The sequence below is a fragment of the Antedon mediterranea genome, chromosome 1 (assembly GCF_964355755.1).
Source record: "Antedon mediterranea chromosome 1, ecAntMedi1.1, whole genome shotgun sequence".
Lineage (NCBI taxonomy): Eukaryota > Metazoa > Echinodermata > Crinoidea > Comatulida > Antedonidae > Antedon > Antedon mediterranea.
This window is the reverse complement of record NC_092670.1, coordinates 30536885-30561087: the sequence shown is the minus strand read 5'-3', so window position 1 is coordinate 30561087 and position 24203 is coordinate 30536885. Positions and strand designations below refer to the sequence as shown.

The following is a 24203-nucleotide window of genomic DNA, read 5'->3' as shown; positions in this document are numbered from 1 at the left end:
ACAACCGACATTTATGTTTTGGCATAGCCGGTGGTGATTCCAGCTGAAGTATTATATCTAATTGCAGTCAAGAATCTTAGCTAAATTTAATCCTATACATAAACAAGAGTAAAAATAGCAAGAATTGGCGGATTCCTATGATGTTGACGTCACAATGAATGCGTCGCAATGTAAATTAATGACGTCACAGTAAATTCACAATTTTCTTTTAGCAGAATCCGTTAACACACACTGGGAAAGATCGGTGCGTTTTGTAATGCAGTCACAGTAAATTCACAATTACGGAAACCACGGATTAAAGAATAGAAGGATATGCATCAACGTGAGATCAAGGGTTCCTTGACTCTCGCCGAAAGATCGCGGACCGCCCACAATGTTACAGTTTAATTAACCGCATGGCAACAACGAAACGGTCGCGTGCCTAATATATTTTTTACTGCACATGTGCAACGACATTTAACCTTGTTGGCTACGCTTCTTTGGCGCGTTCTTTGTTGCACTGTATATATTCATACATATTTGAACAGTATAATCAGTGGCGTAACGGCTATGTGCGCTTACTGGCTAAACCCAAAGGCCCTGAAGCTTGGGGCCCATGAGCAGTGCCCAGAGGAACAGGCATAAAATATGTCGAAAATGCTAAAAACGTCCGAGGGCTCGATCTTTGAAACTTGGAGGGCCACTTAGGTTTCCTAAACAAAGTGGCTTCAGGCCTCTGCCTCACGCCACTGAGTATAATGTTTATTGAAAACAGTTAATATTAAATTACATTGTATGTTATTGTGAAGACCCTAGTGTAGGCCTACGTCTTCATCAATATACCAGATAAAAACAATACTATATTGTTATTGGCTTAGAATTGTAGATGCTATAATTGTAGTATAGGTTTCTGCCGCGATTGATCTACGCTAATGTTTTTATGACAATAAAGTAGCATTTTATGACCTGTCTGTAGTAGCCCTACATCTGAGACAATAACTATTTGTTGTCTCAGCCTACATGTAAAATTACAAAATCAGCAAGGATACTAGGCCTAGGCCTTCTAGGCTTACTAGTACACCATATGATTTGCCGACATTGATACTGCCTAGGTAGGCCTAGGCTAATATCAAGTGTAGTAGATACAACGTGTAATCATGATCTATATACTCACCGTTGTCTTTCTTGTGTGAATAATAATAGGTACTTTTGTTCGTGATTAAGTTTGCCCTGCGTGTACTTTTCAAAACGACCGCTAGGTAACGTATCGCAATCCAATCAGGGATCGCTGTTTTCATTCAATTAGGCCCGGTGATTGGATGTGATGTGGATGAAATAACCACTAGCCAATCACCAGGCACTAAAATTTAAATATAATTACATCGATAATTAAGGAGATTTATGAAGAAACCACTGCTTAGCCATATATTAAAAACACGATTTTTCTATGTGTGGACACCGGACACGCTAACAACATACATGGTCAAATGCACAATTTAATATTCTATAGATTAACGCAATTTTTAATGACAGAAGATGGCAGGCAAATAATGATAATTCAAATATAAAAATTGCATATTTTATTAATATTACCAACTACTTAAAATTACCAGTCGTAAGAAAGTGAACTTTTTGTAGTCCGATTGTTATGAAACTAAAACAGAATTGTTCAGCAATACATTTTTGTTGTCAATTAATCATCGACGCAGACATGTCAATAGAACATTCAGACTGCGCATACGATTTCTACATGGTTACGTGTTGGTCTAAAAAAAATGTAGCAGTTGATTCGCAGCGTTCTACAGAGGGCCGCGGTTAGAGACACGGAGTTCAATGTTTGATTGGCAGCAGTGCTTTAGTATAGGCAAGCGCGTTGTAAAATCGTTTGATGTCACCGTCGATGCATATCCTTCTAATTCTTTAATCCATGCGGAAACCTTGCAATTGTTCTGATAACAAATGCATCATCTTAATACGTTGTCAAAATGTGTCCTTCGATGTGTTTCGATGTGTGAAGTTGTATTGCGTTATTTTGTAAATTCAATATTATTTATAATAAATACATATACAACAATTAAGCCTTTTGCTGCCAATGTAAATTTGTATTTAATTTAAAGATGAACGCTTGATAATGAAAATAATAAAACTGCTATTTTAATCATCACATACAATGCTGAAACATGTGTGAATTTTAAACATTCTATTATATAAACCACAACATTAATACTAACAATGATTGCAATGAGCTGGCGTCAAATGTCGTTATACAGTACTACAATTTTTATATTTCAACTTATTTGCAAGTAGAAATGAAAAAGAAAAGGAGTGGAAATAGCACGTGCACAAATGTAATTCATAAATTGCTTTAAACATTCATTATTACATAACTGGTAATGCATCTATATTACAATAAAACATTAAATCAGGCCGTTCATTGTCTTAAATGTACGTTGTAAGGTTAATTATGATAAAACAAAAAAAAGAGAAAAACAATGCACTACCTAAGCAGCTCGCGTCGAATTTTCTCGCGTCAGTGGTCTTCTTCTAGCTGGTGGGAAACAAAGGCCCATGCGAACATCGTACACTAGAGTATCCCTTGCCTAGCGTTGTCTCTATGCTGAGTTATTTTTCTTTTAGCAGAATCCGTTAACACACACTGGGGACGATCGGTACGTTTGTTTAAAAGTTACGGTTCTTTCATTTGTTTTCCCTTCACGATCGATCGAATGTAGGTGCATCACATAGCCTAAGCAACACAAATATATCAATCCGCGCGCGATATATGCTGATATTTATAACAGTCCGCTTACATTTTTATTTTAGAAGAAAATTAGCTAGTTAATAAGCCCAATACTATTTATTTTTATATAAGATGTAATTTCTGACCTTAAATTAGATCGGAAAACGTAGGAAAATGTGTTTAACGTTACTGCTCTATGACTATATCCTATCAAACTATAACATTTGTTATTTTAAAATTATTATAATAAAATTTTAATTTGTTCAACCACAAAAAGCAACAGCGGTGAAATCTTTTTTGTGGATTAATATGTTTAAATTGATTAGGTAACAACACTATACTGTGGCTACTGTAACTATTATACAAATAATGACGTTTATGAGTTTAATAGCGAGCTCTATCAAACTCGGCTCCGCCTCATTGGATATGGAACACTGTTATTGAAAATGTTATCTCTATTAAACAAATACAGAGCATTCATTATTTGATTTATAACACACCTAGTCCCATGTATTTCAAATACACAACCCCATTCTTCTATATTAAATGGAATGCCCAGACTGTAAAGCAGTAGAGCAGTGCTCATATATTGAGCATGGAACAGAATCATTTAGACGGAGCATTTTGTAGGGTGTCTATCAGGTTTTACTTAAAACTGTTTAAACAAGCCTTCAGGCCGTTGCAAATCACTTTAACGGTTCACTTTGAAGGCCACATGATACTAAACCAACAATTCAAATGGTCAAATAGCAATAATATTTCGGTGTGCTATAATAATATCTAACTAAATTATATGAAATATCAACCATTATTAGTATTATTATATTGTACAATAACAAAGGGTGATCTGTTTAATATCACCTAATTATAGACGTCCATCCGTGAGATCTTTAGCGCTTATTCTACCATTCATCTATCACAGTAGGTTACCGATACAGATAGACACATACATTGCGTTGGTTACATTTCATTCACGTTCACATGTTCGTTTTTGTCTTTTTCTATATCCATATTTTGCTCTACAATCCTTTTATAGATCAACACTGACAGAGTTTGAACGGTCGCATTTACATTAATCAATTCCATAGATGGTAATGGAACATGAAATGTTTTTTGAATGTCGTCGCTCAATTCAGTTGCAGTTAAAGAATCGACTCCGAGAGAAGACGGTGAGGTGTTTGGTGAAATATCAGTAGTTAAACCAATACGTTTGGATATGAAACTACAGAGTTTCTGTAGAATATACGCCTCGGCTTCATCTGGACTTTGATTAATTAGATTACCGCTATCTTCAATTGTGCCCAAATACCTCTCAGAAGAAAATCCTACTAGCATGAATGAACCATCTGTATTGTCGTGTTGTTTTAAGATACCTCTGTACTTTGTTATGACATCATCAATTCGAAGATTTCCCGTTACACCCATTTCAAATATAGAACAATTAAGCATTACATCAAGAAAATGTAGCACTTGCTTTGCTGGCAAACTTTCTATTCCTTTTCTTTCCCAAAAATCAATAAGAAGTTCTCGTGCTGCAAACCCAGTGTCTCCGATTACTCCTGGACACAAGACAGTTGCTGGTAAGCCTTGTTTTCTACGATAATGACCAAGAGATGAAAGGTATGTATTAGCAGCACAGTAACTTGCCTGACCTGCGTTTCCTACTAACTGAACTACAGAAGAAACCAGTACAAAATATTCCAATTTAACCATGAACTTAATAGACGTCTGATGTAGTAAAAGAGCACCCCAGGATTTGGTTGCCATCACTCTACTCCAGCTTTCTTGTGTGATGTTCTCAATAAGCCTATCATCATATTGTGCAGCACAGTGAAATACTCCAGATAAAGAGTTAGGCGAAATGTTCAAAACACTCTCGAATGCATGCTCAACATCTGATCTTTGTGAAATATCTGTTTTGATGTGTACTATTTGTATTCCACGACTTCTAAGGTTATCTAGCAATTTCTCTGCTATTGAGTCTGGCACAGATCGACTTAGGATGAAAATATGTCCAGCTCCGTTATCCACCAACCATTCTACAAGACTGAGGCCGAATCCTGTCGTACCACCAGTTACAATATAAGAATTGCTCATACTAAATTTAGTCTCGCTTCCAGAAAAATCCCAAATTAAAGGAACGGCTTCGTTAATACCAGTAGAGAATATAACATCTTGAAACAAAAATAGATCGTAGGTTTTAACATCCTTTAAGTGTTTAATTTTTAAACTGACTTTTTGTCTACTGGACAGTGTTGATGATTTCTCAAACAAGGCCAACATAGTTTTTAAAATATGCTCAACTTGGTGAAATTTACCAATTAATGGTAATTCGTAACTGTAAACGACAATTCTAGTATTTTTCGAAAGACCAAGGCAGCCAGTAGAATCGTCTTCGTTGGTTTTCAATATCCCAATTGTTGCAAATGGTGTCAACTTTTGTCTTACTCCTTTATTAGATCGTAATAATTCGGTTACGTGCGATTTACGTCCGATTACACAGCCAACATGTTGTGTATTTAGAGCTGTCATTGCATCTCGACTGTGAACAAATCGTAGCAGAGTATCTGAATTACTGGTATATTCTTCTGGAAATCGTGTAACAACTACCAGAACAGTGTGACCTAGTTCTATAGCCATGTGTGCAACAGCTAAACAGTGTGTGTCATCAATTGATTCCATGCAAACAATAGTCGTACCGCTTGGTTTTAGATCACGGACAATAATAAATGGAAGCAAGTATGATGAGACAATGTTTATGACTTTTGTAGAAGGAAGGTTGGTGTTGAGTGCAATTAGATCTTTGGCACTAACTTGCACTGTAGATTGTAAGTCGTTTGAAGAACAAACACCAATCACAGTGGATTGGCCTGAATGACCACAAAACATAACCACTGGGTGTGCAACTCCATTTGAGTCTTCAGAATCGCCTAACAGTAGCATGAATGCTTCAATAGTTACCGCTGAAAATTCTGTAGGCTTTGTTTCGTCATTGGTTGGAAGGTACTTTTTCAGTAAAAGTCTCCCTGTCTGAATACTTTGACGGATGTCAAGTTTCCATTGTTTGGATGACTTTTTATAGGGAAAGTCATAGATATCACTTATGCGCAAACGGTATGCATACGTTTTAAATTCATCTGTTGGTTTTGAAGATGATTTGTGATGGCGTAATGCAATGAATGTCTCATCAGTGTCACTCCTTCTGATATATTTCAGCAACCATCTAGCTGTTGTTTTATTATTAACATCTGATGGAATATCTATAATAGTAGGAACAAAATTCATATTTTCCTGAATTACACTTATTCCAAATCCGTACACTGAGGCGTAAGTTTGGTAAGGATCGACAATGTCATCTTGTTTAGCACAAACTCCATCTCTTGTAATGAACCATATTTTTGGATTTATGTCATTCTTGGTTGATAGGGCTTTATATTGACTGATGCACATCTCTGCAGTTTTGAAATGGTACTCTAAAAACTGTTCTCTGCAAAGTTCGTTCGGATTATCCTCATTATGACGTCCAATTGTGATTATAACATGCGACAAGGGTGTAGTATCCATGTTTATCTTCACTGTTTGAATATCTGTCTCGTTGTAAGTGTCTGAAAGAAGTCCAACCGAAGCAAATGTCTCCTTAAGCTGTAAAGACAATTTCTTGTCATCACCCGTTATCAATATCAGGTCAGTTGTATCGCTGATTTCCATACCAATATCTATAGGTACCCATTTTTTCTCCCATATTTTTAGTGCGTTATCGTCAGTACTATTACTACTACCAACTGGTCCGAAACGTAAATTTGAACATCTTGCAATGATCTCTTGTGTTTCTGCATCGGCAACTGAAACGTTTGCATATACACCTTTATCGCCATTGATTAGATTAATATGAAGAAATATTTCATCTGGGAATTTACAATTCTTCAATTGTAGCTTTTCGATTGATCGAGGCACACGACCTCCAGACTTCATATGTGGATTTAACTTAGCGTTATACAGACGCTCAAGGCCCATCATTCCTTGCAATATACCATCGAGAAAAGCTGGATGAATGTAGAATCGACTGGACTGTGCAGCAACAGTATCAGGTGCTCGAAGATAGAAAATTGCCTCGTCAGCTACTTTATTTAGCTTTATATTTTCAATGGACATAAAACTGTCTCCTAGATCAAAACCAAGTTGTTTAATGAAGGAATAGAAACTAGATTTGCCATTAAGTTCTTCGGAACATCTATTTCTAATTTCATTTACAGGAAGATACATCTGTTTACTTGAAACTATGCTGTTTCCAGATCTTTCTTCATTTTTGAGTAATTTCATTGATGTATGTTGTATCCACTTATTGTCTGTTTTATTAAAAGAACAGAATATAAATGAGGCTGTATCTGCACCAGTTTCCATCTTTGTTGTTGTTTCTACAGTCGCACTGTTGTCGGAAACAAACATAAAACGGTCAAAATGCATGTCTTTTATAATTACATGAGGAGAATCTGTAAACAGTTCATGGTGTGCCGCAATTGATGTCTCTATAAATCCAGCAGCCGGAAAAACTACGCTACCTTGAACAACGTGATCGGCAATCCATGGCTCCTCGACAATCCCCACAGTGCCTTTCCAAACTTGTAAGCCTGAACTTTTTGTGAAGTTAGCAGAGTTGTCTGGTTTTCCTAAAAGTGGATGGAAAGTGTTTGGATATCGCATGGTTTCAATCCTCGATGTAGTTACTGCAGAACACATGATACGTTGCCATGGATACAATGGTAAGGACAATACCTGACAGGTAATCTCTTGGAAGCATGGTGTCATATCAACAGAGTAACCGCGAACAAACATATGCGCCAATGACGTAATGAAATTTAGATTGTCATTAGCAGAATCACTTATATCACGTGGTCGTTTAAGGGAATGGGTTATAAAGTGAACCATTAGTTTAGTTGATTTGGAAGATATAATCTCTTTAATTGATGGTGACAGCGCTGGATGAGCTCCTATTTCTATAAAGTCACTATAACCGTCATTTAGTATGGCATCTACTGCGTCTCTGAAACGTACTTTCTGACGAATATTACTCCACCAGTAACCAGGATCATTCGCCTCTTGTAAAGTAACATACCGGTTAGTTACAGTTGACATCATTGGAATAACGGCTGTTTGGTTTGTTGAAGAGGTTTTTTTCTGAAGGAAACTAATCTTACTAACAAATTCTTTTTTTAAACCTTCTTGATGATAACTGTGGAATGCATTATTAACATTTAGTAATTTTACCACTATGCCCTCTTTTTTTAGATGGGATGAAAAATCATTAATTAACCCCGTTTTTCCTGACAATACAATTTGTGCAGGGCTGTTTATAGCAGCTATGTCTAGTATTGTTTGAGTAGATTCCAGCTTACTTTTAACAACATCCACGTCATGAAGAACTGCAACCATCGTTCCTGAGCCACTTGTCTTTCTAAGAATATGTCCTCGGTTAAAGATAATTTTAACTGAATTTTTCATGGTGATAAGTCCAGCTGCATAGGCTGCTGCTACTTCACCTACACTGTGACCAATTACGGCACTCGGCCTTACTCCATAATGCTTGTACAGTTCAACTAATCCAATCTGAATGCTACAAATGCAGACTTGAGAAATTTCTGTTTAAAATAATAAATTAAATTACAATAAGAATTAAGAATACAAAAAGGATTACAATACACAGCCTACATTTAGTGTTTGCAGAAAATATGATGATCTAATATTTATTTAAATTTATATTCTCGAAATTAAGATACAACAATGCCATACAAAAATCTAAAATAAAGTGATTTAAGGAAATCAATGATTCCAATTCAAATAGACAAATTGTTATGGACTGAATCAGTAAAAAAAGATCACCTGTATCGCTGTTAATCTTGTTTTTATCAGTTTCTATCGTTAACATTTCAATAAGCGACCATTTTCCACCAGCCGTCCCTAGATAACCATCTATTCTCTATAAATAATTAAGTTCAGTAAAAGCATCATAATTCAAATATTAACATATATTACATTCAATATTTTTATAAATGCATCTGACGTCACGTTGTAACTTAATTAATTAATGACTTCAGTATAATTCCTTAACACTTTCCGGTTGGAATGTGTTGCATAGTAGGAACTTCCATTCGCATTTTGATTAATAAACGAAGCTGGTGGAGTCATATGGAGTATAACTGTGTTATATAAATTAAACATTAGAGATGATATAGGGGCATATGAGAACAAATAAATAACAATGAATTCATAGCCTTCATAGAAATCAAGTTAAAATAACCTAATTTTCCTTCATAACTTAAAACTTTGAATTTGATTATTAGTTTAGAAATGAAAATATAGATATTAGGTCTACGTAAAAACAATAATAATAATTACCTCTATGACTGTTTTGAAGATCGGTTGTGTATTTATTAACTCTCTAGCCATGCCCCACCACTGAGTCCCCATGCCAGAAAATACAAAAACTGTTCCGTTGGTGGACTTGCCTTCTGATACCTTCCCTTCAATAAGATCATCTAGACTTTCACCGTCTATTTTCTTTTGCAGCAAATCTACAAATCCATCCCTTGACTTGGCGATAAGAGCTGCTCTCTCTTCATGAATATAAATTCTTACATTAGCAGTATATAACATGTTTCGAAGAGAATCCAAACCAGTTGAATTTAATAAGAAGTTTTTCCAGTCGATGCACCTCTGATGAAGAGCTTCTTGTGAATTAGCCGAAATCATTAACAATTTGTATGATTCAATCAACGTTTGTGAACTATGTTCGTTTTGATGAACGGGCTGTTGATTTTGTGGCGCAGCCTGAAACACAATATGTGCGTTAGCACCACCGAATCCAAATGAGCTACAGCCTGCAAGCAACTTGGAACCATCTGGCCAGTGGATGTTTGTTGAAGGAACTCTCAGTTTCAGATCATGAAATTGTATATTTGGATTACCATGTTTGAAATGCACAACGCCAGGAATTTCTCGATGATATAATGATAATGCTGTCTTGATAACACCTGCTATTCCAGCAGCGCCTTCAGCATGTCCTACGTTTGACTTTATGGAACCAATATACAGAGGTGGCAGGTCATCTGAACGTTGTTTGCCCATGGATTCACCAATAGCATTTGCTTCAGTCTTGTCTCCTACCTTAGTACCAGTGCCGTGAGCTTCGATGTATGTAATATCACATGGGTCGACTTTTGCTGCTGCACATGCTTTGTGTACGAGATCAATTTGGGCATCATAGCTTGGATTTGCAATACCCGGTGTTCGACCATCATTTGTAAGAGCACCACCGCGTATCACAGCATAAATTCGATCATTATCTGCTATTGCTTTTTTAAGTGGCTTTAGAAATACTGACCCTACACCTTCACTTCGGCTGTAACCGTCAGCTGATGCATCAAAACTTTTACTCTGACCTTCAGGAGAAAGCATACCAGCTTGACAAAAGCCAATTGTAACCGTAGGAGTAAGAATGATATTTACCCCACCAGCAATTGCTGTGTCACATGACCCTCTTCTTAGAGCATCACATGCAACCTGTACAGCATAGAGAGATGACGAACAAGCAGTGTCGATGGAAAAACTGGGTCCTCTTAAATCAAACTCATACGAAATACGATTGGAAATCATGCAAGAGTTGGTTCCTGAATTTGAATATTGACTGAGGTTGCTAAATGGGAATTGAGTTAGAGTAAAGTATTCATTGGCCGTTACTCCCATATACACACCGGTGTTGGAGCCACGGAGTGTAGAAGCAGGGATACCAGCATCTTCAATCGATTCCCAGACAACCTCAAGAAGAATTCGTATTTGTGGATCCATGTGTTCAGCTTCACCTAAAAAGGGAATGATTTTAAACGAGTTATAAGTTGTAGTGTTAAGGGTAACAAATATACCCAGTATACCCAAATTGTCCATCCTCTGAAATAATTAAACAATTACAAAATTGAATTTCCTGCTACAATAAAAAAAAAATTAACACAATTATGGAATAATTTGTGAGATTGTTACTATAGATTAATGTCAAATGCAATCATTTTGGTATAAAACATCGTTGATATTTGAAGTTTTTTGTTTGGTGTAAATGCTCACTCACATACGGTACAGCTTATGCTTCCAGACTTCCTTAATACTTACTTGGTGACATCCTGAAGAATTGTCGGTCAAACATAAACGGATCTTGCTTCAGGTAACCGCCACGTTTGGTATACAATTTACCTTTCTTTTTTTCACCAGGAAAAAAGAAGGATGATTTGTCAAATCGCTCTGCGGGATGAGATGTTGTACAGTCTCTCATCTCCTTCAACATACTCCACATTTCCCGTGGACCCTCAACACCGTCGCCGTATCTGCATCCTATCCCTACAATGGCAATCTTGTCATTGTCGTCAAGAGGATCCATATTGGTAGCGCACTTCTTACCAGTTAGTCTCATGAATAAGTTACCCGTACTTCTCATAAGCTATTAATAATTTAGAAAACAGTTGTTTAATGATTATCACACCGGTGATTATCATTTGAAGGTTTTCGGCATACTTACTATAATCACCAGCGGGATTTTTTTCCAAACATTCACATTAATGTTTGATTAGTGGTCGGTATACTAATCATTCGTAGCAGTAAGACTACACTTGTACATTCCCGTGCAAGACGGGGTAACCTTCAACTCCTTCAGAAATATTCACCTGGTCAATTTAAGTGCACACGAATCAGATGTGTCCGATAAGAAGTGTTCTACCAATAACTAAAATGGAGTGCATTGAATCTTCTGATAAGATAATTGTTTATCTTAATTATAGCGCACCATTACTTAATTGTATAACTATATCATTGTTTGGATGAATTTGAGTTTAAATCTATTTATAGCTTAATCACCAAACGGACATGTGAAGCATGGCGAAGTGATTTCATGTCATTAAAAATGTCAGGTTTCCTGCTATTTTCGACAATTTTTCCACATTTTATTTTATTATGGTATAAAATAAGTTGGCTAAACGCGTTTTTTTATAGAGACAAAATACGTAACATGTATTTATCTTTTTAAAATGTATAGACCTAATAATAAATTACAATAATTTGATTAAAATAAGATAATATTCATTTAAAATTGCATCAGATTTGAAGATTAAATCAAAAATATTTTCGAAATGTATACTGTATTCGTTTGTTAAATGTATTCTGTAGAATTAAAGCAGAATTGATCAAGTTCACATTGGGTTTTTTTCTCAGTTAAGTTGGTTTTTAAAGATTGTAGGACAACCACCAGGACAATTACCTAACCATTATGGACTGTACAGTAGTTATAGTTTGAGTGTATGAAAAGGTGTTTTTTGTTTTGTTTTTTCGCGCCGCGGCTCTAGCCAGCTATGTCCCAGGAGGACACATTCATTAATAAGCTGTTTCATAGCGGTAGCTTTAGTATCTAAGGCTGACAGTTTTGTGAATTTGGAAACTCGACTATAATTTATAGGTAGCTGCTGGACCCAAAAAAACGTCTGGGAGAAGAGAGTCTATATGAAAGCCTTTGCTGATAATACAGTATTATTGAGATGTAGACGGAAATCTGTAAAATCTTGATCAATAAATAATAACTTCGTTTTTGCTGTCAACCAGGCCGGTATTATAATAAGTCACTGTCAAATAATCATTCGATAATGGTCAAAACTTTATTTTGGCTCTGTCAACATAAAGGGAGGTATTTACAATGACTTTCTTTGACTGTCAATCTAGGCCAATGTTATAATAATACGCCGTCAGATATTAAATCATTGAAACAGTCCTCGTAAATTTTTTGTTGGTTATCAGATGCCGTGGGGGGTCCAATCAATTATCGTCAGAAGGTGAACAATCAGTCTAGTAGCAGCAGCAGATTATTAGGAACGCCTGCTCCATTAATTAATCCAGAAAAAGGTTTGTACATTATCTATTTGTTTATTAGCCTTCTCCTAACACAATTATATTTTCTTTAAAAAAAAGGTTTTATAAGTGGTTTCAACATTTATGATAGTAATGTCACAGTTCTGTGTCTGGACGCAAGTTCATAGACCTACTAGTTATATTATTCATATTAACTGATACTTACTCTTCATTTACCGTAAAGTTCAGTTTTAATGAAATTTATAATATAAATTGGCTTCGTAACAATTAATTAGTTTTGAAAAGGTTAGTTTTTTGGTGAAAGGTGAAAATGACATGTAACTTCGTAATCAATTTATTTTTTTTGTATAAAGGCCCAATTACACTATGACGATAACGACGGACGATAAATATATAGCATGCATTTTTTTTACATAAACCAAAAGAAATTAGAAAGGTTTTCGTTCTAGACCTATAGGATAATCATTTATGCTGTCTTTGATAAAAATAATTCAAATTCCAATCAAATGACGTCATGATAAATAAAAACAATAAAATCGCTGTATTGTCACGATATTATTGGTCTTACTAATCATGACGTCATTTGATTGGACGTGTGAAAATATAATTTTCATCAAAGGAATTGTTTATATTTCTTTTGGTTTATGTATTAAAAATGCACATTTGTCTATTTATCGTCGATCGTTATCGTCCTAGTGTATGGGCCTTATGCTGCAAATGTTCAATTAATTGATCATTCCGATTTTATTAGTTGGACTCTTGCACAGTTGCTGTCTAATCGTTGCTGTGTAATATCATTTCGAACCATATTAAAATCATAAAGAGATTCATATTCCTTAACATGTGGCTGTGCATGGAAGTCTGGTCTACACAAACTCGGCCCCGGGCCTGAAAGTGTTGGTGAATTCATAATTATACTTAATATTATATTTATATATATATATATATAATTATAATTATATTATTATACAATTGAAAGCAAGACCCGTTGAATCTCAAATCATTAGGACTAGAAATTTGGCTTATCAATCAAATAAATACTTTCGTTCAAAATGAAACTCCAACCTCTCTAATCAAAAGATTGAACTCGAAAACGGACCGTTTTTTTGAATTGGGTATGTTGAAACATTTCAATATTCATTTAAAAAAGTACATTAATTATGGTATTGATCAGTGGCTATAGAGGCGTAAAAACCCTCGGTCAATATCGTGTAAAATGCACTGTGGAAGGGTCATTATTAAGACTGCAAAATTGGGCTTATCATGCAAATAAATACTTTCGTTCAAAATGTAAAATCAAGGCTGAAAAATTGGGCTTATCAACAACAAAATATTTTATTATTAGACGCGATAACATCAAGGATAATCAGTATAATTATTAATATAGCCACTGTTACTAGTTTTATTCTACATGCTAAAGTAAATAAAAATCCACTAGAAAACAAGCAAGTCTAAATGTTATGCTTATTAGCCATGTTATGTTTGTTACTGTAGGCCTATGATTGTTTGCAATGTCCACATATTATTTCCGTGGGCATATCCATAGTGTATCACTCACAAAAAAGACGTGTGAGGTTCTTTCTTTAGATTTTGAAGAATGATTTGTGTTACAGGTTGACACAAGAGTCAAATGCTCAAGATATCGGCTAACGCCATGGGACCCTTGGCTTATCAATGAATAATAAATACAGTACTACTTTCGTTCAATTGAAATCGGAATCTGACCGTTTCATTAAATTGGGTGTGATTAGGCCTAAACATATAATAATTTATTAAAAAGGTACAATAAAAACAAATGCATCAGAGGCGTAAAGAACCCACGGTCAATATCATGTAAAATGTATATGGTATAAGCACTGTGGAAGGGGTCATTATTATTAAACTGGAAAATTCGGCTTATCAACAAATAAATACTTTCGTTTAAAATGTAAAATAAGACTGCAAAATTGGGCTTATCAACAAATAAATACTTTCGTTCAAAATGTAAAATAAGACTGCACAATTGGGCTTATCAACAAATAAAATACTTTTTTTTCAAAATGTAAAATTAAGACTGGAAAATTGGGCTTATAAACAAATAAATACTTTTTTTCAAAATGTAAAATTAAGACTGGAAAATTGGGCTTATAAACAAATAAATACTTCCGTTCAAAATGTAAGAAAACATTTTTTAAATATAATCCTTAAGCTCTGTCTATACTATCAAACTAAATATGATGTGCCCATATTATATAGACATGACGATGTCATATCACTACGATAATCGGGCATATCACTACCATATTTGGGCACATCACACTTTTTTTGTTAAACTAGTTGGGACAGTGTAGACACAGAACTATGTGATCGAAACATAAGTCGGAATTAGACTGACGCGATTGATTTAATTGGGTATTTTTATTAATGTAATGATTCATTAAAAACTATAATACCGATACGCGTTTGGTATTGATCAATGGTGCAAAAAACCCTGAGAAATAATGTTATAACGCGATTTGGTGATAGCTTAGCAATAATACAACCCATATACTATTATTATAAATACCTATTACAAATCCATTCATATAAATTTTCATCGCGAACCGAAAATGTATAAATGTTATTCTACAGACAGTAATTATATATTCAAAAGCCATATTATTATTATTATCAATACCTAAATGCGATAGTAATAACCACATACATTATTCCCAATACAGTACAAGTTTGTGCGTTTAATTCTAGAAAGAAACGACTGTGCTGACAGGCCAATGACATAAATCACAAGTAAAGTCCCAATTGTTCACTTGCGTTTTGATTGGCCGACCTATTATATTAGATTAATGAAGACTGTTCTTACAACTGTCCAGTCAAAAAGTTACGCGGCGTTTTTTGTAAGAAATATTTCTTGTTTATCAATCTCTACAATAGAATGAGTTTACATTGTTAATTCGTATTATCCTCCTGAGTTTAATTAATTAGGGTATTTGAAATGAATTTCAGTGCAGTATTATAAGTCAAATATCTTTATTATTTTAATCAAATATTTAAAATTACCAATACAGCAAAATATATGTAGACCTACATTATTACAAAGATAGAAATAAATGAATAATATCAATCAAAACAAACCAAATCGATGGGAGATATGAGAACATTATTAAATCACAGTCATTGTGTAAAAACATAGATATTATCTATATATACATTTACGTAAGGGCAAAATTCGGTAAATCGCGCCTTATTTCTATAATGTTTACTCGATGGTATATAAAGTTGGTTCGTACTTTCGGTACTGATTTTAACCACCTGATGTAACCCTTTTTACTAATTAAATTGAGTCAGATAATTAGTTATTGACAATTAAAATGAATTTAGGTTCAACGATTTGCCCCAAATAGGGATGTTTTCCGATCGTGGTATACACTGTCTAATACATGTCCTTCGTGAAAAATACCCGCATACAATAATACGAGGATGCTTCGTATTTTCCTATCTCCTCCTCCCTACGATAACTGTTTTTAATAACTGAAAACCGGTTGAACTGCTCGAGTACAGCATCATAATGTTGAAGACAGGCCGATTTTCTTTAAAAAATACTATTTTGATAGATTTAATATACGTTTATAGAAATGTATTGATTTGCAATGAATGGAACATTCCAAATTATTGCATACCTCCATGGTTTAACACAAGTAGGTAAATTTATAGACCCTTGGAGAATAAACAGAAATAGTATTGTAATGCTATACAATACTGCAAATAGGTATTAACCACTTTTGATCGCCATTTGAATCAAAAGTGTGTTGGTACTGTTAGATATAATATAAACAAATATACTAATAAACGTTATCACTGTGAGTGTGGGTAGCTCCTACTTTTAGATTATAAACACATAATAATATAATACTTTATTACTGTCAGTTGTTTCTCAACGTTTGTATTAATTAATAATTACAAAAATATAAACGTATTAGTGGTCTTTAAATGTACTTTACTATTTCAATCGACCATGAGACAGTGACAGTTTTAAGAAATTATTAAATCGGAAATGTTTTACTCTATTTAGTGGTATATTATTTATAGGCCTATAAAAAAAATATTTCGTTACTGATTGGATAATAAAGAAATATAAAGAATAATTTAACAAAATTGGGTTTGTTTAAATGAGTTCAAATAACAAATTTCGACTCATTTTGTGACAAGTTTCTAGGTGCTAATTTTGGTTGACTACATAAATCATTGTGTCTATTTATTTGTTTCTGTAAACGACAATGTTTTATAGTCCTGCCGTAAGTACATTTGAAATCGCCAGTTTTTTTACGCTGAAATTACTATGTATTCGAGAACCATCTGTGGGCATGAACTAGATGGTACGCTCGCTTCGCTCGCGTACCATCTAGTAATATCAATTTACCAAAAATAAGAAATATATTTAACTGACACCCACCCTACTAAATTAAATTTCTAAAGAATCTAAAGGCGTATAATAGGAAGTAAGAATTGTAACCCCTTCCTATTTGTAAAGATTGAAAAAACACCTAACATTGTCATACACCCCAAACTCTAGACTTCCTACAAGCCTGTATTTATTTTCTTTTATTAAAGGTCCACCAGTCGACCTTTCGATTTTTGAATGAATGAATGAATGACGTCGGTTATCATACCGTATTTGGCTATATGGGGCGCGGCGGGCGGTATGGAAATATGGATTTCTAATCAACCAATGATCAATCGGACGTTATTTGGATTCAAAGGAGTACGTATTATATAATAAATATGTACGATCAAGGCTGAAAAAACTATTGAAATATATTGTGACAGGTAGGCCTATTTATAGGTCAACGTGGTAAGGCCGTATAACAAATAAACGCCTATAAATAGGCACATACCACGGGCACATCTACCACACAGAGCACGGTCTGGGTGGGTGGGAATTAATCAAATTATCTCCGCATAATAAGGATCCATTCAATTTTGATTTGCAGAGATATCATATCAAGTTCTTTGTTCTTTTAAAAATGCTTTCGCAATTTCAAATTGCGCAAAGATTTTCTTGCACAAAATAATGTTAATAACACAAAACATACAGTAGTAGGTCTAAGCATAAAAATATTCATTCATCGACGCTCCTCGGCAACGTTAGCTAGCTCAACACCCATGGGCCACTCGGCGGCGATGAGAGGATCGCTGTTTCTCTTACAGTTTTTGCCATTATCGTCTCTCTTATTAAAACATAGGCCTAGGTAGGCTATAATCGTTATTTTTATATTTATAGCATTTATTCTTTCCGTTATTAATAAATAATTAAATTCCAATTCCCTAGGTTTTTTAGATCTAATTTAAGGTCACTAACTACATATAATGTAAAAATAAATACTGTATGATCCTATTGAGATAACTTTTTTCTTCGTAAAACGGTTAAAAATGTGAAAAATAAGTCGATTCTAATAATTTTAGCGCCCCGCTATAAATCTCAACATATTTCGCGCGGATTGATTTTGTTTTCTGTTATTCACCCACTTTTCGATCGATCGCGAGGCCAAAACAAATGGAAGACTCCTAACATTTCAACGAAAATAACGGGTTTCCACCAATTTGTATCAACGGAGTCTAGCCAAAACAGAAAGACAATTAATGCAGCAACTATACAACGTCAGGCATACTGTATAGCTAGCGTTGGGTGTTCGTACGTTACCGATGTTTACCAGCTAGGCCTACAAAACTAAGTCTAGCTAGGATAGGCCTACATACCGTCCATGAGAGGACATTCACCGCGAGCTACTACAGTGCATTGTATCTCTCTTTTTATCATAATTTAACATAAAACGTACATTTAAGACAAGGAATGACCTGGTTTAATACTTTTAAAGTAATATATATATATTACCCACAGCATTGTCATTTTTTCAGTAATTTGCCTTTGGATTTATATATATTTTCTACTGTGTGTATCAATTTTGATCTGTAATCCTGGAGGGTAGGCCTACTTTTGATAACCAAATTACGTCGCCTGTACGAGAAACGTGTCAGGTATCGTCACTATTTGCCAGTTCTTATGCTATGACTTTATCCAAATTCCTTCACTTGCACTGATGAAGGGCTAGTGAAAGATCTACGAACTTTTCTGGCTGTTTTACTTTATCGTTTTGATTTAGCTTTTCACTTTTTTTTTGTATCTCCATTGAGATCCAGCCACTGATACCCACAGCATTGTCATTTTTTCAGTAATTTGCCTTTGGATTTATATATATATATATATATATATAATAATTAATTAATTAATATATATTAATTCAGACATTTTCTCTGTAGCAGTGTCATTGCCCGAAATAATGGGTCTACCAGGATTGCCTGCTTTGTGGATTTTAGGTAGAAAATAAAATCTGCCTGGAACTGGATTAACTTGTGCCAAATGAGGTCCAATCTTAGGAACGATGGGGTGTTTTTTTACAATTACAGAAACAAATTTGGCCATCTTATCCGCAATTTCCGGGGTGAGATCCGTTCTAATTTACGATAATTAAGAGGATTGTTTGGCTGTCTTAAGGACTCCTCTTCATAAAATGTGATGTCCATAGAAACAGTGGCAGAACCTTTATCAGCGGGTTTAATGATGATATCATTACGCTGACGCAATCCTGCCTCTCTTGTTATATATATATATATATATATATATATGCATTATATTTACAAAACGTCACAAATTGTAGGGAATATAATATTACTTTTAGTATTATCAATGTAGGCCTAATACTGTACCCCTTTTACACCGCCGGCAGAAAATGCGAAGTTGATCCGGAATAATTGTGTCATACCTGGGACGCAGAAATAAGCCAGTGTAAACGACGTAAAAAGTTACCCGGGTCGCTGAACCACCCGGGTAAGTGATACGGAATATATTCAGCGTCAAATCAACCCGGGACGAACCCGTGTACTTGCGTGTTCGCGGTGTAAACAGTCCCGCGTTTGTTTTCCCGGTTAGTTGCTATCTTCGCTCACAATAGTATTTAATTTACTAAAAAATTAATATAAGACTGTTTTTTGTTTATACGATTATTTAATATATAAAACGTATGGTTATTTGTTATTCATTTTTATTTAAAGAAATATTATTCTTCACGCGTATACTCAATTTGTTTGTATTGCCATAAAACCAAATTATAGGAGGCATAATGAGCAGACTGTTACTAGGGTGGTGTCTCTTCATGCACAAGAGAGAGCGATATGTCGATTAATCTAGAACATTAATACACGCAACCCGTGTAATTCCGGGGATAATGAATCAGGTGTGAAAAGGATATTTATCCGGATGCGACACGGGTTTGTTTCATGTTCGGTGGTGTAAAAGGGGTATTAGTAAGATTATCGAGCTTTCTTTTTATCAAATAATAAAAAATTATTTGCGCAGTTTGAAATTTGCTACGCAATTTGAATCGAGTACTTTCGTTCAAATTGCGCAAAACAACTGCTCAATGGAGCGTTATCAATGTTATTAACAAACTGAAAATTATATAAAATTATTTATTTGTTGTAGACCATGGAGTTATTGTAGACTTTGAATTTCGAAAACTACATGTCAGATTTTCATAATTCTTATTGATTGATTGATTTTAATACAGGTTGTATTTTTTATCGTAATTCTGTTGACTTTTAAAAAGCTCTGCATGTAATATAAAAGTCGAAAATGACAAAATTTCGAATCTTTTATAATTTGAAATAACCTGTTTTTATGATACCATTATATAGCTTACTAGCAATAATACCCGCCCCATGGCGGGTTTCAAAATTAGTTTAAAGCCTTCTCAGTAGAGGGCTAATAACACCCGACTCCAGTATCTCCCTATACTCACCAACCCCCACCCCTCTTCAATAACACCCCACACTCTTATTTTTAAATCAAATTCTTTCCACGACAAATTCAATTCAACTTTAGCTTTAAAATGAGAGGGGTATACATAACTATGATAATTTGTATAACGAACAAACAAACAGACAAACTCTCTCACTTATAATATAGACAATACATGCACAATGGCAATATTGATTTAAGGCCGGTGCACACTGAATAGTCAGTCGAATCGAAGCGAGTCGCGTCAAGCTTCAAAAGGTTAGACCATCGCGAACTAAGTGTCGCGATCCGATTATGTTCCCATTGGAAGCGAAGCGTCACGCGTCATTTTCGCCTGACAACACCAGTTCCGGTTCGATCTGGGCGCGTAGAAAGAGGCCTAGCCAGGGGCGGACGCAGGGGTGTTGCCTCAGTTGCCCGGGCATCACCCTTAATTTCATAATAAATGTTTTTTTCTGCCACTAAATTAAAATTTAGATCCCATTTCATTCTATATATTAACCATTAACGTTATAGAAGAGTCTATATGTAAATTGACTAACTGCAGCGTAAACTTAACGGTGCACAATTTAACGGCGGTCAGCGTATTTTTTTTTTTAGATATGTTTCGGAACATGCTCAGAATGAATTTCTGACTATTTAAATTGCCTGTGTGCGTCATGAGAAGATACAGTGGAAAACCCCGTCATATGGGTCGTTGATTTGTCCGTAATTATTGCATTTTGCCGGGGATTCTCAATCATTTAAGTATTCTCGTAGTACGGTACCCTAATATTTAAATTCATTTCCCTACGTCCGTAATATTGGGTCGAATTTCCATAGTAATTACGGACGATCCGAACTTTGAAATAACTATGTGTAGGCCTAATTGCTTCTTTCTGAAAATTTCGATAATATGTTCTTTTCTGAAGTGTATTAAGCAATACTGTACAGTACAGTATAGTGGATAAATTAAAATGATTTTTGGAAATTGTTGTTTTACTGTCTTATTTAGCATTTATTTCAAAATAATACAATTCAACGTTTTGCTCAATATAATTATAGCAGCAGCTTCACATTTTTGTCTAACTTTTTAAAATTATTAATTGATAATAGGCCTAGTAATTAATTTGTATTAATTGATTACCGTATAATTGTTAGAATAATATTACCTTACCGGAAGTGCCTTCGTCGCGTGTGTTTTACCGGAGGGAAAAATAGGCGAGATAAATACTGCTGTTTACTAATTGTAGCCTGATAGATATAGAGTTTTATTTCGGCGAAAACTAGCCGGGTGTTATTTATCGTGAATTGTACGTGAGAGTACCATTTCCGGCCGCCTAGAAGTGTCATTTAACAAAATTCAAACACCTGGTTCCTATTATGGCCCTGGACTCTTGAGCATCCCCTTAAAATAGTTCTGCGACCGCCCCTGCTAGCTATAGACTAGTAGGCCTAGAGGCATAATAAGAAGCTAGGTAGACCTAGGTATTTGCAAAATTATTCCCAATACACTTGTATTTTTAATAAACGCATCCACTGAAAATGCAATTTCTTTGGTTTAGTGATTGTTATATTTAAGTGCACCTTTTTTCATAAAAAGACAAGAATTCTCGTGAATTATGGCCACAAAATATGGACACAACATCGATATTGAACAGATTATTTTCATCTTCATCTGACTGATGACATCAAACATAGCCCAACGATCTTTGTGATTGGATTGGTTAAATTTAAGAGAATTTGCAAGAGAAAGCGAATTCATGCGCGGCGCCTTCGCTAGTTCCGAATTCACCGCGTTGAAGTTGAGAATCGAACGACACTAATAAGTTCGACTTGATGTTCACACTAAAATCGTCCGTCGCGACACAATTACGGGTCGATTTGATGCTTGATGGGTGTCGTGTCTCCCTTCGCGTGTAAATTGTGCACCGGTGGCTTTTACAGGCAGTGGTGGCTATAGGAATAGTTCATTATAAAATGGGGTATTTGACAATGGACATGAATCGCTTAAACGTTTGTTTATGCAATTAACGTTTTTATTTTATAACAAGTAAAACTACCAATATCTGCGTTTACATAGATGCATGACTACAGAAGCACCACCCAATAAAAGGGTACGTTCCAAAATTTAAAGCAGAGGTCGTCGTGAACCTCTAGAAACAAAACAAAAATCATAAAAAACTCTGAATTGTAAATCGCTAGTGTCAATTAATTATAATATATTAAAAGCTAAAGTTAACCTATATTATTCTGTAATTCCGAAACGAAGTATGATGGGTGGATGGAGTATCTAAAGGCTTCACACATTCGATAGATCCGGAAAAAGGACGGCGTTTTAATCAAACGTCCAGATAAACTACGTACCATTATTTGATATGGCTGTAAAGATGATTCAATTTTAAACAAGTTTTACTTTTCCTGAGAAAAAGTATTGGCGAAGTTGTGACCAATAAAGTGTAAATAATCTGCGTTTTTAGAGATTTAGTTTTTAATGATCCACAATAAAGCAGCTAAATAGTCGATAAATAGCCACATATTTATCCTTATAAATAAGTTTTACATAACATGAAGATAACGCACACCTATAGAAATATTTATCGCAGGCTAATTTAAAAAAAAAGTAAATTTTACTATTTCATATACATCTTACACCTTGAAGAGTCCATCATTTTATATGTTGAAAGAATTTGTTACTAATGATAACACTATTCACGTAATGGTAATATTAGCGAATATTGGTTTTAAAATGTCCACAATGTTGCAAATCTTAATCATTATATTTTAGGTCTACATAACCTCTTTATATGGCATCACAAGATGATAAAAACGTGTTATGTATACCTTCACACAATTACAATATTATTAGCGGAGAGTAATTATATTTTAAAAAGTCCATAAGACAATTCATGCCCAATTAATCTACCGTATAATATTTAGTGGACCATCTGTTTCTGTAGTTTCCTTAAATCAGTATTTTATATTTAAGATAAGATCGAATCTATCCTATTTTTAATATAATTTTTAAAGTTAAAAGTCGATACTTAAACTCACCAGAATAAGTTGATCGTCAGCATCTTAGACCGGAGTAAGTCGCAACAAACATACGCTACTTTTTATAGAAAATAAACGTCTGACATCATTGTAACCATAGCAACATGCATTATTTAATAAGATTAGACCAATCAAACACAATCGGGGAATTTTCCAATGAATTGTGGAAAGTACCCGAAAAAACATAAACAGAATAAATGGGTGTGGTTTTGAAATAGGTTTGTTTTATTTTACAAGTTAGCAAAGAGAACATAACATTTAAAAGAGATAAACATTAATAACACATGTTGAACATTGAGATAATTACACACAAAAAATACAAAAAGAAATTAATTATTATTTTACTACGGTATTAAATGATAATTGTTGCATAAATTGCACTGTATCCTTGGTTAGCAATATGTAACTGTGTGTTAAATTCTGTCAGATGACAGAAATATACACGACACTTTTCTAAAATTGAAAATTATACTTATCACTTATAAAAAAAGTACAAATGTATAAGATTTGTTAATAAAAAGAGATATATTTTTTTTTTTTTTTTTTTTTATTCATACTCATCCAACAGCGAGTAACTCGCCAATTACAGGATGGATAAACTATTTAATAATTTATCGTGCTTATAAACTAAGTCTCATTTGAGGCTTAGGGAGTGGGGTTGAAAGAGTCATATATAATAGAGTCTATATAACATATAGAAACCTTTATTTTTTAAACTATTTT

General features: G+C 34.4%; 1 protein-coding gene across 1 annotated transcript; it reads right to left on the bottom strand.

Annotated features, from left to right (window-relative positions):
- Positions 1-1420: 1420 nt before the first annotated feature.
- LOC140063651 (uncharacterized) lies at positions 1421-23500 on the bottom strand. Its single transcript, XM_072110086.1, has 5 exons — positions 23481-23500; positions 10877-11201; positions 9113-10575; positions 8597-8693; positions 1421-8355 (listed from the first exon to the last, which is right to left on the bottom strand). The coding sequence occupies exons 2-5, from the start codon at positions 11196-11198 to the stop codon at positions 3680-3682; spliced, it is 6558 nt and encodes a 2185-aa protein (XP_071966187.1). The 5' UTR covers positions 11199-11201; positions 23481-23500; the 3' UTR covers positions 1421-3679.
- Between the last annotated feature and the right edge of the window lie 703 nt (positions 23501-24203).